The sequence below is a fragment of the Hippopotamus amphibius genome, chromosome 8 (assembly GCF_030028045.1).
Source record: "Hippopotamus amphibius kiboko isolate mHipAmp2 chromosome 8, mHipAmp2.hap2, whole genome shotgun sequence".
Taxonomy (NCBI): domain Eukaryota; kingdom Metazoa; phylum Chordata; class Mammalia; order Artiodactyla; family Hippopotamidae; genus Hippopotamus; species Hippopotamus amphibius.
In genome coordinates this window covers 133,991,580-134,008,737 of record NC_080193.1, presented here as the reverse complement: position 1 = coordinate 134,008,737, position 17,158 = coordinate 133,991,580, and the positions used below count along the sequence as shown (strand labels likewise).

The following is a 17,158-nucleotide window of genomic DNA, read 5'->3' as shown; positions in this document are numbered from 1 at the left end:
AACCCAGGTGCCTACTTTTTTTTAAAAAACAAATCTTTCCTCTATAATTCAGTGGGAGAATAGCTTGGGCAAGAAGAGGGTTAGGGAGGCTGCACCAGAGAGGCAGCAGAGGAGGCCAAATGAACCAGGAGTATTAAAACAGGTATTTAAATATGCCCTGTTTTAATATCTGCTGTTAAGGAGGATGGAAACAGAATGCTAAGGGAAAGTCATGTTTTTGCTGCCATCTACAGTCAAAGTGCAATTTTCAAGTTTCTTAACACACACACACCCACCCACATATATTGTTATGAGTAACAGTATAAAGTTTGGTTTAAATTCTAGTAAATGAAATACTTTAGGCATATTATTCTAGTATTTTATTGACTAGTCTTTCTAAAATTATGTATATTTAATCAGTAATATAGCCTTTTTAACATCTCAAATTGTGTTAAATCTTACCGGAAGACTGCTGAAATAACTCGAGTGAGGCTGTCATCTGTCGGGTTGGATTAGCTGCAGCTGTGGCAGCTGACAGTTCATACAGTGATTCCAAAGAAGAAAGAGATAGATTGGATTTTACCCCATGTTTTTCTGTCCCATGACCTGCAATTCTATGATTGTTATTGTAAATTGTCTTTTATGCGAGCATCCTTTATTGTTTTGATATGAGAAATCAACCAAAAGCAGGTAAAAACAAAATGACAGTGATGTCACTTCTGAGATGCCTTCTGCCCCTATGCTCCTATCCATGTAATCTCCAACATTATCATGATGTTTTTGTAACTTCCCTGTGCATTATTTTTAAAGGGTTAAATATAGACAAGAATTATTGGAAAAGCGTATCATGGAGAAAAAAGAAGTGGCCCTTCAAGAAGCACGTGAAGAAGTAGAGAGAGAGAAGCGACTAGAAGCCCTGAGGAAACAGGTGTTTTTAATTTGGAAAATTTCATGGGTGGTTTAAAAAATGTTTCTAAGTGCTTTTAATAACATTATTACTAGGGCTTAGTTCACAACATCTGCTATATAAAATGTAACTTTTCCAAATTGGGACACCGATCTTCATTCCTGGGAGCAATTAGATTTATGTTGAACCATTTCCAGTTTCTTAGTATATTAAAAAAACTTTATCAGCACCTTTAAAAAGGCTCTCCAAAAATTTAAATGCATCCATATTTCCTCTAGTTTATAAGCCAAATAGCATCCATTTACAGCAGTGAAACTCTGCATCTAGCCAAAGGATTTTACTCTCCTCGAAAAAATGTGGTGGAGCCACTCAAGATAATCCTGCGTGGACTAGGAACCTCTGTTTGGAAACATCCCTCAGTCAACAAACAGGTTAAAAACCACTTTTTAAAAATACTAGTTTTTGTGGAGAAATAAGAAGCCTCCCATTGCTTTGTCTCGTAAAAGTAGGAAAAAGTCCTGAAGGTAGTAGACAGCCAGAGCAAGATTTGAAGACCTTGAGAAATGTGATAGTTTTACTTGGTCATTTTTCAGAGTTTTTAACCTGAAAGTGATTAGCTCAACTCATAAGCTCTAAAGTCTTCATCGACACCATTTCCCAGCTGGTAGGAAATGACTGTCTGGTTTCCCTTCTAAGTCAGCGGAGGCAGCATAGAAGCTTGCATAAGAGCTTGGCCTCTGGTGTCCTTCAAAACTGGTACAACCTGGTTCACAACTTACTGGCAGAGAACACTTAGGTCTTTTACTTAACCTTCCTAAGCTTCATTTCCTCCACTGAAAATGTGAATAATAACAGTACTTACCTCATAGGTTTGTGCACTCACATCTTTAGAATATTTAAGTATAAAGCCCTCTTCTAAATGCTCTTAGGTTTTACCTCATTTAATCTCTACCACACCCCTATGATGTAGGAATTATTATTATTCCTATGTAATAAAAGAGAAAAATGAGGAGGCCCAGAGGTTCCCCAAAGTCACATAGTTAGTAAATGTCAAACTGGATTCAAACCAAGGAAGTCTAGTTAAATGAACTATTTAGTGTAGAGGAAGTATAAATGCTTACAACTATTATATCATCTTTGATAAAATAGATTATAGAAAGAAATTCAAAGGATAGGAATATAAGTCCTGGTCATCTTAGATTCAACAAAATTTAAATTATTGAATCATTGGCAAATAATGATATACCATGGCCTTCTGGAGATGAAACTTAATGTCACTATCACTAAACACGTTCTTGTTCAAAATATACTTTTGATAACTACAGAGTCCATATGATTAGGATTCTTTCCATCTGTGAGCCCTTTGAAAAAGGAAATATCTGTGCCCATTATCTGTAATCAGTGTTTAGAACTACAGTAAAAGACATTTTGGCTAGGAAACCTATAATAATTAAAGTATGTTCAACCCCCTAGTTATGTCATTACAATTTCTAAATGGCATTAAAAATGCCATTTTCTTAATGCTAATTCTTGACTTTGGGAATTAACAGGCAGGTGTTATTAATGGCGCATATAATTTACAAAATTATTGGCTTCTTTTCATTAGGAGGCAGGTTTGAATGATTTCAATTATCATAGAGGACAAGGGCATTTGGGTTGAAATGACTCTGCAGTTTTTCAGTGGAAGGGGGAACAATGGTTTTTAACAGTCCCTGAAAATCTAGTTGCCTGGTACAATGAAAACTCACCCATCTTACTCAATAATGCCAACACACGTGACTTTACCCATGAATGCTCTAGATACAGCTTAATCAGATTAAACTTTCTAGAAAGCTTCACGGGGTGGTTACCATGGCCATAGATTGCTAGTGGTTAAAAATTAATGTTTCCTACTTTTGGTTCCTTTCAAGGTGGTTGAATATGTGGGTTTCCTATACAAAATTTCCCTTGACTTTGGGTCAAACATAAATTTTTATCTAAATTTAATCATAACTGTAATTATGTAATCTTTGATAAAATTTATTAACTTTAATAGACATTAAGCATTAATAACGTTGCCCAGCTGTATTTAGCTTGTATCTTGTTCCAAGTAGCCATGTTTTCTCTTCTTTAAGGTTGCTATTGTCGCTCAGTTTGATCCTGTTAGAATGATGTCAGATACAGTGGCATCAAAAGCGAGGATGGGTATTGGAATTGAAGAAGAACTTATTCTTCAAAAGCCGCTCTTCACATTGAGTACATACAATGAACAGCAGGTAATTATGGAAATTAGCATGATTGATGCAAAAGCCATAATGATGATAAGAATTGTGGAAGTGTGTGTTTGGGGTTATAAATCATTTCCAATATTTACATTTAGATACCATGCATATTAGCATCATTTTTATTTCTAAATGAGAGCATGTAATTACTGAACAATTCTTGATATTATAAAATCGTTGATAGGTGACCATAGAACAAAACACTTTATCTGAAAATGGTATCTGTCATTGAAAATTACTTTAATCTAAAAAATAATTTTATAAAATCTTACTTTAAAGTTGTGTTAATATTGTATTTTGTTTAAATATTTATCATATTCAAAAAATTTTTAAATGCGTAACATAAATCCTATTAAAGAAACAACTGGTGATACTGATAAGACAAAGCAGAGAGAAGCTTTCTGAAATTAAAATAAACTGAAGATAATGTATCTGAGCTAACGATAAAACATTTGCTGTGGGAAAAGATATTAAGAGGTTATTTATTTCTAGGAACTTCTGAATCATTTTAATCTGTTTCTATAACTAAGAAGGGATTTTTTTAAAGTGTTTTGGATGGATGGAAGAGAGGGAGAGAGGACATATGAATGAATGGATATCACTGAAGTTAAGAGAGAAAGTAGCTGTTAACCTTACAAACCTAAGAAAAGCTAAATACTTATTTAATTATTTAAAAAGCAAGAAACTTCATCTATTCACTCAATGACAAATAAATCAAGTGTGCTTCTATTATATGCTGCATTCTTTGCTGGGGAATAAAAAGACGAACAATTCACATATTAATTGGGCAAACACTTATGGAACATATACTAGATCTGGCACTGAGCCAGGTGCCCGGGCTGCATCCTGAACAAGATAAACTTGTCTTCTGCGGAGCAGGTGAGCAGAGGAGCTGGCTTGGGAAGGAAAGTAGCATGCATGGGAATGATGCCACTAGGGTGAGATCACCTCCGTAATGGAGGGCTAAGGGCTGCAAGGGCAAGAGGGAGGGAATGAACAGGCAACCCTGAGTGGGAAGTCAGAGAAAGTGAAAAAGAGGAAAGTAAGCTCCATCTTAGTTGCGGAATTTTGGTGGCAGTAACAGAATTCATTCCAGATAAGTTAAGTTAAACAACAGCAGAACTGGATTGGGGGGAGGGGTGGGCATAGGGAGAGGGAGTAATTAGAAGATGTGCGGGTATCTTCAGAAGCCAAAGCAGGGAGGGCCGCTGGGCTTGCAAAGAATTGAAGTCAGAAGCTGGAAAGCTTTCAGGTACCTGGGCTGAGGAAATAAGGGTTTCACCAAGCAGAAGAGGATGAAAAGAGGCCCTTACTGGTATGTCTTCAGTTTTAAGGTACATGGTAAGTGGGGGTAGGGGGAGATGAGACTGGAAACATAAGTTCAGGACAGACTGTGAAAGTATAGTAGTATTGACTTTAATTCCGTGAGCCGAGGTGAGACTCTGAAGCAGGTGAATTATATAATCAGTTTTAAGTTATAGCAACGTATCCTGAATAGAAAATTGGTAGAGGGGGAGTCAGGTCCTTTTAAGATGGTGGAGGCCGCATAGAAGTGGGGTAGACTGGGGTGTGAGTGGCTAGGGAGGGGGGGCATGGATGGCTGTGGCTGAGAAGAGGAGGGAGATAATGAAAGTGAGGGTGATTCTAAAACAGGCAGAGAGTGATATTGAGAAGAGCCTGCCTTTTGGATTCCAATCCACATCCACTATTTACTGGCTGTGTGAACTTGTGTAAACTATTAACATCTTTATGACTTGTTTCCTTCATCTGTAAAATAATAATTTGTAAAGTTCTTGTGAGGATTAGGATAATCAACGTCAGTTGCCTAGACTCTTGTCTGGCACCTAGTAGTTGCTCAGTAAATTACAATCATTGGGCGGCACGGCCATTACCCACATAAGAATACGGAAGAAAAAGCAGACTGAGGGGGAGAGCATTTGGTTTGTGCATAGCAGATCTAGGGTGAAGATGTCTAATACCCGCTTACAAGAAACTGATGGGCTTCCTCTGGGGAGGAGACTTGGGGAAATGGAGGTCAGTAGGGGAGGGAGATCTTCATTTCACTTGACATGCATTGAAAAAAACAGAACTATGAAAACATGTTAAACCTCACAATTCTGGAGCTGGGGAACAAAAGGTGAATCCTGGAGATAATTAGGGTGTTAGCAGCACACAGGTGGAGCATGCGTCCCTGGAAGCGGTTGGGAGTGAACAGGGAGACTCTTTTGGAGCAAAAGAGGAGAAACCTAGCTCTAGGGCTCAAATACATTGCTTTTCAGACACAAATCTCTGTTATTCTTGACTTATGTCATCGTTGCCCCTAGTCCCTCTATTGATCAGTTGCCAAGTTCCATTGATTCGTCCCTTCATAGTGTTTTGGACAGTTATCTCTTCCTTGCTACCAGCCAATTTTAGGCATTTATTACTTCATGTCTAGACACTTGTAGTAGACTTTTTTTTTAAGCTCTTTATTGGAAATATATTTGCTTTACACTCTTGTACCAGTTTTTGAGGTACACCAAAGTGAATCAGCTGTATTTATACACATATCCCCATATCCCCTCCCTCTCATGACTCCCTTCCAACCTCCCTGTCCTGGTCCTCTAAGGCATCACCCATCTCAAGTTGATCTCCCTTTGTTATATAGCAACTTCCCACTAGCTATTTTACAGTTGGTAGTGTATGTATGTCTATGCTACTCTCTCACTTCCTCCCAGCTTCCCTTTCGCCCCCCCCCACCCCAGCCCCGTGTCCTCAAGTCCATTCTCTACTTCTGTATCTCCACTCTTGCCCTGTCACGGGGTTCATCAGTACCATTTCTTCAGATTCCATATATATGTGTTAGCATATGGTATTTGTTTTTCTCTTTCTGGCTTACTTCACTCTGTATGGCAGTCTCTAGGTCTATCCACCTCATTACATATAGTTCAATTTCATTCCTTTTTATGGCTGTGTAATATTCCATTGTGTATATGTGCCACATCTTCTTTATCCATTCATCTGTTGATGGGCATTTAGGTTGCTTCCATGTCCTGGCTATTGTAAATGGTGCTGCAATGAACATTATGGTACATGTTTCTTTTGGGATTATGGTTTTCTCTGGGTATATGCCCAGTAGTGGGATTACTGGGTCATATGGTAGTTCCATAATTAGTTTTTTAAGGAACCTCCAAACTCTTTTCCATAGTGGCTGTACCAGCTTACATTCCCACCAATAGTGCAGGAGAGTTCCCTTTTCTCCACACCCTCTCCAACATTTATTGTTTCTAGATGTTTTGATGATGGCCATTCTGATTGGTGTGAGGTGATACCTCATTGTGGGTTTGACTTGCATTTCTCTGATGATTAGTGATGTTGAGCATCTTTTCATGTGTTTGTTGGCCATCTGTATGTCTTCTTTGGAGAAATGTCTTTATAGGTCTTCCGCCCATTAGTGGATTGGGTTATTTGCTTTTTTGGTATTAAGCTGCATGAGCTGCTTGTATATTTTGGAGGTTAATCCTTTGTCCATTGCTTTGTTAGCAAGTATTTTCTCCCATTCTGAGGGTTGTATCCTTGTCTTGTTTATGGTTTCTTTCGCTGTGCAAAAGCTTTTAAGTTTCATGAGGTCCCATTTGTTTATTCTTCATTTTATTTGCATGATTCTAGGAGGTGGGTCAAAAAGGATCTTGCTTTGATGGATGTCATAGAGTGTTCTGCCTATGTTTTCCTCTAGGAGTTTGATAGTGTCTGGCCTTATATTTAGGTCTTTAATCCATTTTGAGTTTATTTTTGTGTATGTGTTAGGAAGTTCTACTTTCATTCTTTTACATGTTGCTGTCCAATTTTCCCAGCACCACTTATTGAAGAGGCTGTCTTTTTTCCATTGTATATTCTTGCCTCCTTTGTCAAAGATAAGGTGCCCATATGTGCTTGGGTTTACCTCTGAGTTTTCTATTCTGTTCCATTGATCTTCCTTTCTATTTTTGTGCCAGTACCATACTGTCTTGATCACTGTGGCCTTCTAGTACACTCTGAAGTCAGGAAGCCTAATTCCACCAACTCCATCTTTCCTTCTCAAGATTGCTTTGGCTATTCAGGGTCTTTTGCGCTTCCATACAAATCATAAGATTTCTTGTTCTAGTTCTGTGAAAAATGCCATTGGTAATTTGATCAGGATTGCATTGAATCTGTAAATTGCTTTGGGTAAGAGGGTCACTTTCACAATATTGATTCTTCCAATCCAGGAACATGGTATGTCCCTCCATCTGTTTGTATCGTCTTTGATTTCTTTCATCAGTGTCTTATAGTTTTCTGCATACAGGTCTTTTGCCTCCTTAGGCAGGTTTATTCCTAGGTATTTTATTCTTTGTGTTGCAATGGTAAATGGGAGAGTTTCCTTAATTTCTCTTTCTCCTCTTTCGTTGTTAGTGTATAGGAATGCAAGAGATTTCTGTGCATTCATTTTGTATCCTGCTACTTTACTAAACTCATCAATTAGTGCTAGCAGTTTTCTGGTAGAGTCTTTAGGGTTTTCTATATATAATATCATGTCATCTGCAAAGAGTGACAATTTTACTTCTTTTCCAATGTGGATTCCTTTTATTTCATTTTCTTCTCTGAACGCTGTAGCTAAAACTTTAAAAACTATGTTGAATAATAATGATGAGAGTGGACAATTCTGTCTTGTTCCTGTCCTTAGAGGGAATGCTTTCAGTTTTTCACCATTTAGGACGATGTTGGCTGTTGGTTTCTCATATATGGCTGTTACTATGTTGAGGTAATTTCCTTCTATGCCCATTTTCTGGAGAGTTTTTATCATAAATGGGTGTTGAAATTTGTCAAAAGCTTTTTCTGCATCTATTGAGATGATCATATGGTTTTTATCCTTCAATTTGTTAATGTGGTGTATCTTGTTGATTGATTTGCATATATTGAAGAATCCTTGCATCCCAGGGATAAACCCCACTTGATCTTGGTGTATGATTTTTTTAATGTGCTGTTGGATTCTGTTAGCTTGTATTTTGTTGAGGATTTTTGCATCTATATTCATCAGTGATATTGGTCTGTAATTTTCTTTTTTTCTGACATCATTGTCTGGTTTTGGTATCAGGGTGATGGTGGCCTCGTAGAATGAGTTTGGGAGTGTTCCTCCTTCTACTATATATTGTAAGAGTTTGAGAAGGATGGGTGTTAGCTCTTCTCTAAATGTTTGATAGAATTTGCCTGTGAAGCCATCTGGCCCTGGGCTTTTGTTTGTTGGGAGAATTTTAATCACAGTCTCAATCTCCGTACTTGTGATTGGTCCTTTCATATTTTCTATTTCTTCCTGGTTCAGTCTTGGAGGATTGTACTTTTCTAAGAATTTATCCATTTCTTCCAGGTTATCCAATTTATTGGCATATAGTTGCATGTAGTAGTCTCTCATGATGTTTTGTATTTCTGCGGTGTCAGTTGTTACTTCTTTTTCATTTCTAATTCTGTTGATTTGCATCTTCTCCCTTTTTTTCCTGATGAGTCTGGCTAATGGTTTATCAATTTTATTTATCTTCTCAAAGAACCAGCTTTTAGTTTTATTGATCTTTGCTATTGTTTCTTCCATTTCTTTTTCATTTATTTCTGACCTGATCTTTATGATTTCTTTCCTTCTCCTCACTTTGGGGTTTTTTTGTTCTTCTTTCTCTAATTGTTTTAGGTGTAAGGTCAGGTTGTTTATTTGAAAATTTTCCTGTTTCTTGAGGTAGGATTGTATTGCTATAAACTTCCCTCTTAGAACTGCTTTTGCTGCATCCCATAGGTTTTGGGTTCTTGTGTTTTCATTGTCATTTGTTTCTAGGTATTTTTTCATTTCCTCTTTGATTTCTGTACTGACTTCTTGGTTGTTTAATAGCATATTGTTTAGCCTCCATGTGTTTGTCTTTTTTGCAGTTTTTTTCCTGTAATTGATATCTAGTCTCATGGCGTTGTGGTTGGAGAAGATGCTTGATATGATTTCAATTTTCTTGAGTTTACTGAGGCTTGATTTATGCCCCAAGATGTGATCTGTCCTGGAGAATGTTCTGTGTGCACTTCACAAGGAAGTGTATTCTGTAGTTTTTGAATAGAATGTCCTATAAATATCAATTAAGTCAAGATGGTCTAATGTCTCATTTAAAGCTTGTGTTTCCTTATTTATTTCTGTTTGGATGATCTGTCCATTGGTGTAAGTGGGGTGTTAAAGTCTCCTACTATTATTGTGTTACTGTTGATTTCCCCTTTTATGCCTGTTAGCATTTGCCTTATATATTGAGGTGCTCCTATGTTGGGTGCATAGATATTTACAATTGTTATATGTTCTTCTTGGATGGATCCCTTGATCATTATGTAGTGTCCTTCCTTATCTCTTGTAATAGTTTTTACTTTAAGGTCTAATGTGTCTGATATGAGCATTGCTAGTCCAGCTTTCTTTTGACTTCCATTTGCATGGAATATCTTTTTCCAATCCCCTTACTTTCAATCTGCATGTGTCCCTAGGTCTGAAGTGGGTTTCTTGTAGACAGTATATATTAGGGTCTTGTTTTTATATGCATTCAGCTGGTCTGTGTCTTTTGGTTGGGGCATTTAATCCACTTACATTTAAGGTAGTTATTGACATGTATGTTCCTATTACCATTTTCTTAATTCTTTTGGCTGTGTTTCTGTAGGTCTTTTCCTTCTCTTGTGTTTACTGCCTAGAGGAGTTCCTTTAGCAGTTGTTGTAAGGCAGGTTTGATGGTGCTGAATTCTCTTAACTTTTGCTTGTCTGTAAAGCTTTTGATGTCTCTGTCAAGTCTGAATGAGATTCTTGCTGCGTAATGTATTCTTTGCTGTAGGTTTTTCTCTCTCAGGACTTTCAGTATATCCTGCCACTCTCTTCTGGCCTGCAGAGTTTCTGCAGAAAAATCAGCTGTTATCCTTATGAGTTTTCCCTTATATGTTATTTGTTGCTTTTCTCTTGCTGCTTTTAATATTTTTTCTTTGTGTTTAATTTTCATTAGTTTGATTAATATGTGCCTCAGTGTATTTCTCCTTGGGTTTATTCTGTATGGGACTCTCTGCACTTCTTGGACTTGATTAATTATTTCCTTTTCCATGTTGGGGAAGTTTTCCAGTATTGAAATATTTTCTCAGACCCTTTCTTCTTCTTCTGGGATGCCTATGATTTGAATGTTGGTGTGCTTAATGTTGTCACCAAGGTCTCTGAGACTCTCTTCCATTCTTTGTATTCTTTTTTCTTTCTCCTGCTCTGTGGAAGTTATTTCCCCCATTCTATCTTCCAACTCACTTATTCGTTCTTCTGCCTCAGTTATTCTGCTGTTTATAGCATCTAGAGTATTTTTAATTTTGGTTATTTTGTTATCTATTACTGTTTGTTTGCTCTTTAGTTCTTCTGAGTCCTTATTAACTGTTTCTTGTATTTTCTCTATTTTGTTATTGAGATTTTGGATCATCTTTACTATCATTACTCTGGATTCTTTTTCAGGCAGTTTTCCTATTTCCTCTTCATTTATTTGGTCTTGTGTATTTTTACCTTGTTCCTTCATCTCTGACATATTTTTTTGTTGTCTCATTTTCCCCCCACTTTGGATGGTCAGGGTTGTCTTCCTGTCCCCACTGGGTGTTTGGCCTGAGGTTTCAAGCACTGGAGTTTGTAGGCTGTTGAGTATAACTGGGTCTTGGTGTTGAGTTGAGAATCTCTGGGAGACCTCACTGTAAAGGATATTCCCTGAGAACTGGGCTTCCCTGTTAGTTCAATGTTTTGGACTCAGAGCTCCCACCTCAGGAGCTCAGGCCTGACACTGGACTTGTGTATCAAGATCCCACAAGCCATGTGGAGCAGGGAAAATGAAAAAAAAATTTTTTAAAAAGTAGGAGAACAGCAGAACAATAGCAAGATGAAAAATATGATAATAGACAACTAACAGATGTGTTAGAAAAAATTAAAAAAAAGAAAAGATGGCGCAACAACTGGAAGGTAAAACAACTGCAAAAGCCTAACTGAGGAGGTGGGAAGAAAATAAAAGAAAAAGAAAAAAGAAGAAAAAGAAAAAAAGAAAAAAGCCAGAAAAGGCCTTGGCTGTGGGGACGGGGCTTAGACAAGGGTGAGGGTGCTGGGGGGGCGGGGGTTAGGCAATGGGCAGAGCCTACCCTTAGAGAAGGCCCTGGGGGTGGTGGGAAATGGGGCTTAGGCCCAATGAGGCAGAGGGGCCCAGGAATGCCTCTGGTACTGGGAGCAAAGGACCAGGTCAAGGTACCCAGCGGGCTCCCTGGGCCCGAGTTGGTGGGAGAGATGCTAGGCACCTCCTGTAGTCCTCCAGTCTCGGAGGGTCCCTCCCCCTTGGGTTTTCTTCTTTCTCACCCCATCTCTCCTATTCCCCTAGAACCCTTACAGCTTCAGGGGGCACTGAAAGGCAGGAGACCAGACTCTGACACCCAACAGGCTTCCCAGGGCCAACTGGGCTAGGGTAATGCCTGTGGCACTTCCCCAAATCTCCCAGTCTGGTAGGGTCCCTGTCTACCTCTCTTCCTCTCCCTGGCCCCCACTCTCCTAGGTTCTGAGCCGCTGGAGGGGGCCCGGAGAGTGAAGGACCAGTCCTGGGAGTCCAGTCGGCCTCCCTGGCCAAGAGGGCAGGCAAAACCCCCTCTCGCCTCCCCATCCCCCAATCTCAAAGCCCCCACCCCCTCCTGTCTGCCTCTCCACCTCTCGCCCCTCCTCCCTCCTTCCCACACCCCCAGGACCCAGGCAGCCCGGAGGGGGCCTTGAGGGTGGAGGACCCCGCTGGGGAGCCCAGCAGGCCCCCAAGCCGGAGAGCTCAGCAGGCCTCCTGGCCTCCTGGGCGGGAGAAACCCAGTTGTGGTTTCCCCGATCTCCCCAGCCCCCAACAGTCCCTCCAGGCAGGAACCTCCCCCCTCCCCCAGCCAACCCCCAGGGGCGTCGGTCCCTCTGGCTTCCCCTTTCCCGCCCCCCTGACTTCCCCCAGGTCCTACCTGGTTGCTCAGGGGTTCCTGAGGTCTGCTTGGGCCTTAGGTCCCCCACTGGCCTGCGGTAACTGTTCTATTTGTGGGGAGACGTGACCTCTGTGTCTTCTCATGCTGCCATCTCGACTCCGCCCCCGTAGTAGACTCTGAAGCACTCTCTCTGCCCCCATCTCTTCTTTCACTGCCACCTTAATTTATCCTGAACTTATAATCAGATGCAACTTCTTATGCACCAGCAACGATTATGTTAGTTCTATGCTGAAAACAGAAACACAACCTCAGTAGCTCCCCAGACTCTTTGGCATAGCCTTCAAGTCTTTAAAATTTAAGCCCCAGTCTTAGAAGTGTCCTTTTTCAGTGTTCCCCAATGGCGCCAAGTACTCTACCCAAATTACCCTAATCCCAAATTGACCTATTTCATCTCTAAGATTGCATATGCCTTCCTTTCTTGCTTGATCTCTCTTCCTCCCCCACTCCCACCCCCAGCTTTATAGAAGAGTAAGTTGGACTTTAAAGTTAGCTCAAGTGGTCCTCCTTACCTGAGACCATCCTAGTCTCATCAGCACCAGGAGATGTCCCTCCATGTTTTACTACCCTTGAAGCATCTGTCACATGTCACGGACTGTAGTTATCTATGTACATTCTTTTTACCTCTATTAATTTAAGAGCTTCTTGAAGGAGGGGCCTTCAACAGCTTATTATCGCATCCTCTGGGGGACTTCAAGTTCATGTAAAATGCTTCATTAGCTGAAATCCATACGTGGCCACCTTCTTATTGTTGCAAACAGTGTCTGTTGACGTTAATATTCATAGAAGGAGGACTACAGTCCAATCAGCTATAAATGAAAACAGAAATTGAACCACTCATACGTCTATTCCCACTTAGAATCAGGTTGATGGAAGCATTTTCTAGTTCTGCTTGAAATAGAAATCCACCCTTGGAAGAAAAGTTCTGTTGGCCATGTGTTTGAACTTAATTTACATATTGCCAAATGATGAAGAAATTAAAATGTCTGTTTAAAGTCATGTACAAGGTTGTGGTTTAGATTTATTTCAATCAATGGTTGTTTACATTTTATAATCCCAGCTAACAATAAATAACAAATCAATGATAGTACTGAAAGTAAGCTTCTTTTTTCCCATCTTTTAATAATTTTAATGTTTTATTTTGATTAATCTAGTATACAGTATTCTATATATCTTATGTTGGAAACCACTGATATACTGGAAAATGGTAATGTCAAAAAGTTTGGATATTTTCAGTAAAAATAACCAGAGTATTGTCACTGTACACACAAAATTTACTGTCATCTAGTCATCTGTTCAGCAAAAACAAGTTACACATCTTGGGGAAATATGGAACTAAATGATAAAATTTACTTCAATGAATTGCTATTTATTTAAATTATTTTATTTCTACAGATAATTTCTGACCCTAGACTTCGTTTTGAGTTAGCACTTCGAGAAGCTGGACTTCATAAAACATTTTATGCCAAAGAGATATTACCAAAAATCAGTCCTCAAAAACCTCCAAGAAAGGATATGGAGTCTACTGTTTTTAAAATCTAGAGCTCATCCTCAAATCCTGTTGTACATAAATAAGATTTTTTTTGGATACATTTATATGGATAACAATAACTACTACTTTCTAAAATTTTTACAAATATCAGACAGAATTTATAGCATCTATTAAAACAATTGTGTCTTTGTTTTATGATTCTTAGACTTTTATGCACTATTTCCAATATCTTTGTTGTGTTTACAAGTACTAAATTCTCCAAAGACTATGGAACTTAACTATGACACATACGGAACATATATTATCATTTAGTAACTTGCATTTTGGAGGTTGCATTATCCCATGAAAAGACCTCAAAATAACCATTTGCAAGAATGACATTTTATGTTGCTGCTACCTTCCAATGTTCATTTCTGCTTGTTATTTCAGAATTTGACTTTTTAATTATGGAAGTTTCATTATCATTAATACTTGTATTATTTCTCAATTATTGTAAAACGAGACTCAACCTTTCTCTAAATTTAGAAACCAATTTGGTATACCGTGTTTACTGCAAACCAATCATCCAAACAATTTCATTTTGCAAATTAGCCTGCAAGAATAAATTAGAAATAGCGTTTCAAGCATAGGGATATCTGTTTTGGCTTGGAAAAGTGTATTTGTGTGGTTGTTTGAAAGGAATGTTTTAAAATTTAGAATGCTACCAAAATTTGCATGTTATCTATTAAATATCTAGATGACTTTATAGAAAGGGAGTGTTTCAAATAAAACTCAAGCATAAATTTTTTACTATTTCTAAACAATCACACAAATACAAGTAGCTGGTGATACACAGCAGGAGGTAGTACCACTATTTTCAGAACCATAGAGTTGATACTTGTGGTTATGATGAAAATATTAGTTGAGGTTTGGACAGCAGCCTAGATGCTGGCTATGCCCAGACTCAGACCTTATTAATTTTCTTTGTGTGTGTGTTTTTTTTAATATTTCTTTCTTTCTTTATTTTGGCCGCGCCAGGTCTTCACTGCTGCATGCAGGACCTTCAGTTGTGGCATGTGGACTTCTTAGTTGTAGCATGCATGCTGGATCTAATTTCCCGACAGGGATCAAACCAGGGGCCCCTGAATTGGGAGCACGGAGTCTTACCCACTGGACGGGCACAGATTGTGTGCTCAGCACCATATATGTACTTTACATAGAATGTCTTACTTGAGCATCATAACAACCTTATAAGATTGTCATCCCCATTTCACAGATAAGGAAATAGACTCAGGAAGGTAAAATAATATGCCCTAGATCAGTTGTTTTTCAAACTGTGGGTCATTAAATCAATCTAGTGAGTCCTGACCAGTATTTTTTAAATGACATAAAATAAAATAAATCTGAAATCCATGTGTGATTTGGGTTTCATCCCCTCTCGGTTTTACAAGAATGTCTCGTTTGGCTATGCTCTTTCTCTCCAATATCTTCAAGTTCTCTTTCAGCATACATATACGCTTGAATAAATCCCACTTAAAAAATCTATCTCCATTAACCCCACATTTTCCCTTGGCTACCAGGCTATTTCTCTGCTCCTCTTCTTAGGTAAACTTATTGAAAGAGTTGCCTCTGGATACTTGGTGTCTTCTCACTTTCTAGTTACTGTCACTGGTCCTGAGTTACCTTTGCCCTCACCCTCCACTGACACTGCCCTTAGCAAGGTCACCAGTGAACTCCATACCAACAAATTTGATGATCATTTTCAGTCTTCCTCTTACTGACTTCACGGCAGCGTTTAATTGACAACCACCCCATCTTGCAGCATATTCTTCTCTTGGCTTCTGTGACACCACTTTGCTTCACCTCCTGCTTCTTTAGTCTCTCCTCAGTCTTCTTTGCTGACACCTCCATCTCCATCAATCTCTAAGTGCTGAAGAGCTCTGGGATTGGACCTTCTAGCTCTATCTTTATTGTTGAATCGCCCAAGGGAAGTTCCTTAAACACTATATTTTAGTTTTAGTTTTCAAATTATGTCTGAGTATCTTTTCATCTGTAGGCCTCCCCTTCCATCCTTGCTTTTTCGCTGGAAATTTATTCTTCCAACAAAGAAATTTCCATGTAGAATTTCCCGTGTTGGATTTTTTTTTTACTGTGTCGTCCTGGTGTAGTTTAATATGTTCCTCTGTCCTCTGTTCTTTGTGTATGCTGTAAATTGGTAGTTGAACTTAGAAGTCATATCAGATTTAGATTCTCTTTTTTTTCAAGACCACTTAATTATAGTGTTGTGTTCTTTCATCTGTTTGAGCCTTTATCTTTGAAATTTTAGCTACTACTAATTCTCAATGCCTAGATCCATTAATTAATTATAGATTATATGCTAGAAATCCTGTTATTCAATCACTCCTTCTTCCTTTATTAGTGGAAACCTTATATAAAGAAAAATTTCCCTCATCTCGTATTTGGTAGTATAAGAAATGTAATCTAAGTGTTTGAGCGTTTTTTCCCATTAACTTATGAGGTTTTGAAATAATGATTTGGCTTTCTAATATCATCCAAAGGTGATCAGTTTTGTTGTATCTTTATGAAGTCATACATTTAAAGGTATTTGATGTTTCAGTTCGTTGAAGTATTATCCTCATTGCTGCTCAAATTATCTCTTCCTTGCGCAAAGGAAATCTCAGTTTGGCTCATGGGTTCTTTAAAGACAACCTAATAGACTTGATAACTTCCTTGCTATTCCAGTTATCTACTGCTTTTTAACACAACTTAGTGGTTCAAAAACTACATTTTTTTTTGACTATCTTTCATGGTTTTGTGGGTTGACTGGGCTCTGCTATGTGGTTCTTGCTTGGAGACGCTAATGGAAAATCTGTTTGCCTTTTCCAACTCCTAGAGGCTGCCCACATTCAGCAGTGAGAATGTTAGAATTAGAATATATTACTCATTTACATTATCTCACATTTTATACACAATAAACAGTCTTAGAATAAAATACCAATATGTTAAAAACAAGAACAATAAAAAATTTTATACACTTTCTATTCTTTTTCCTTTTGTTATAGTTGTACTTTATATTGTCAAAAAGTATATAAATATGCCTCTCCCTTTCAGCTCTAATTTAATTTTAGTTCTATAAGTAAATATGTATTTATTGATTGCCACCAATCTTTATATCAATGTTTTCTTGTCATTTTGGGTGTCTGTAATCTAGAAGAATCTTCAGGAATTACTTGTGGAAAACAATATTTTCTGAATTCTTGAATGTTGATAACAGTCTGTCAGAGGCCTATAGTTGAAAGTCAGTTTTGCCTGAGTATAAAATACCTTATTTATATTTACTTTCCTTAGCATAAAATGTCAAAAGACTGGTTAAAATCTGATTTTAATTTCCCTGATGATCACTTGATCTTTTGCCTGACTGTATCAAAGATTTTGTTTTCTAATCGGATAGTAGTTTTATGGACTTGATGTTGGCCATTCTGGGTCATGGTATTCCCTTTCACAATATAAGTTTAATTTCATTTCAGGATACTTTTA

General features: G+C 38.2%; 1 protein-coding gene across 1 annotated transcript in view; it reads left to right on the top strand.

Annotated features, from left to right (window-relative positions):
* The window catches only part of CCDC148 (coiled-coil domain containing 148), a 120,489-nt gene that overhangs the window by 83,469 nt on the left and 19,862 nt on the right, over positions 1 to 17,158 (top strand). The window contains exons 4-5 of the mRNA XM_057746516.1: positions 790 to 907; positions 3,001 to 3,141. Of these exons, the coding sequence (XP_057602499.1) occupies positions 790 to 907; positions 3,001 to 3,141 (259 nt within the window). The remainder of the gene's footprint in view (positions 1 to 789; positions 908 to 3,000; positions 3,142 to 17,158) is intronic.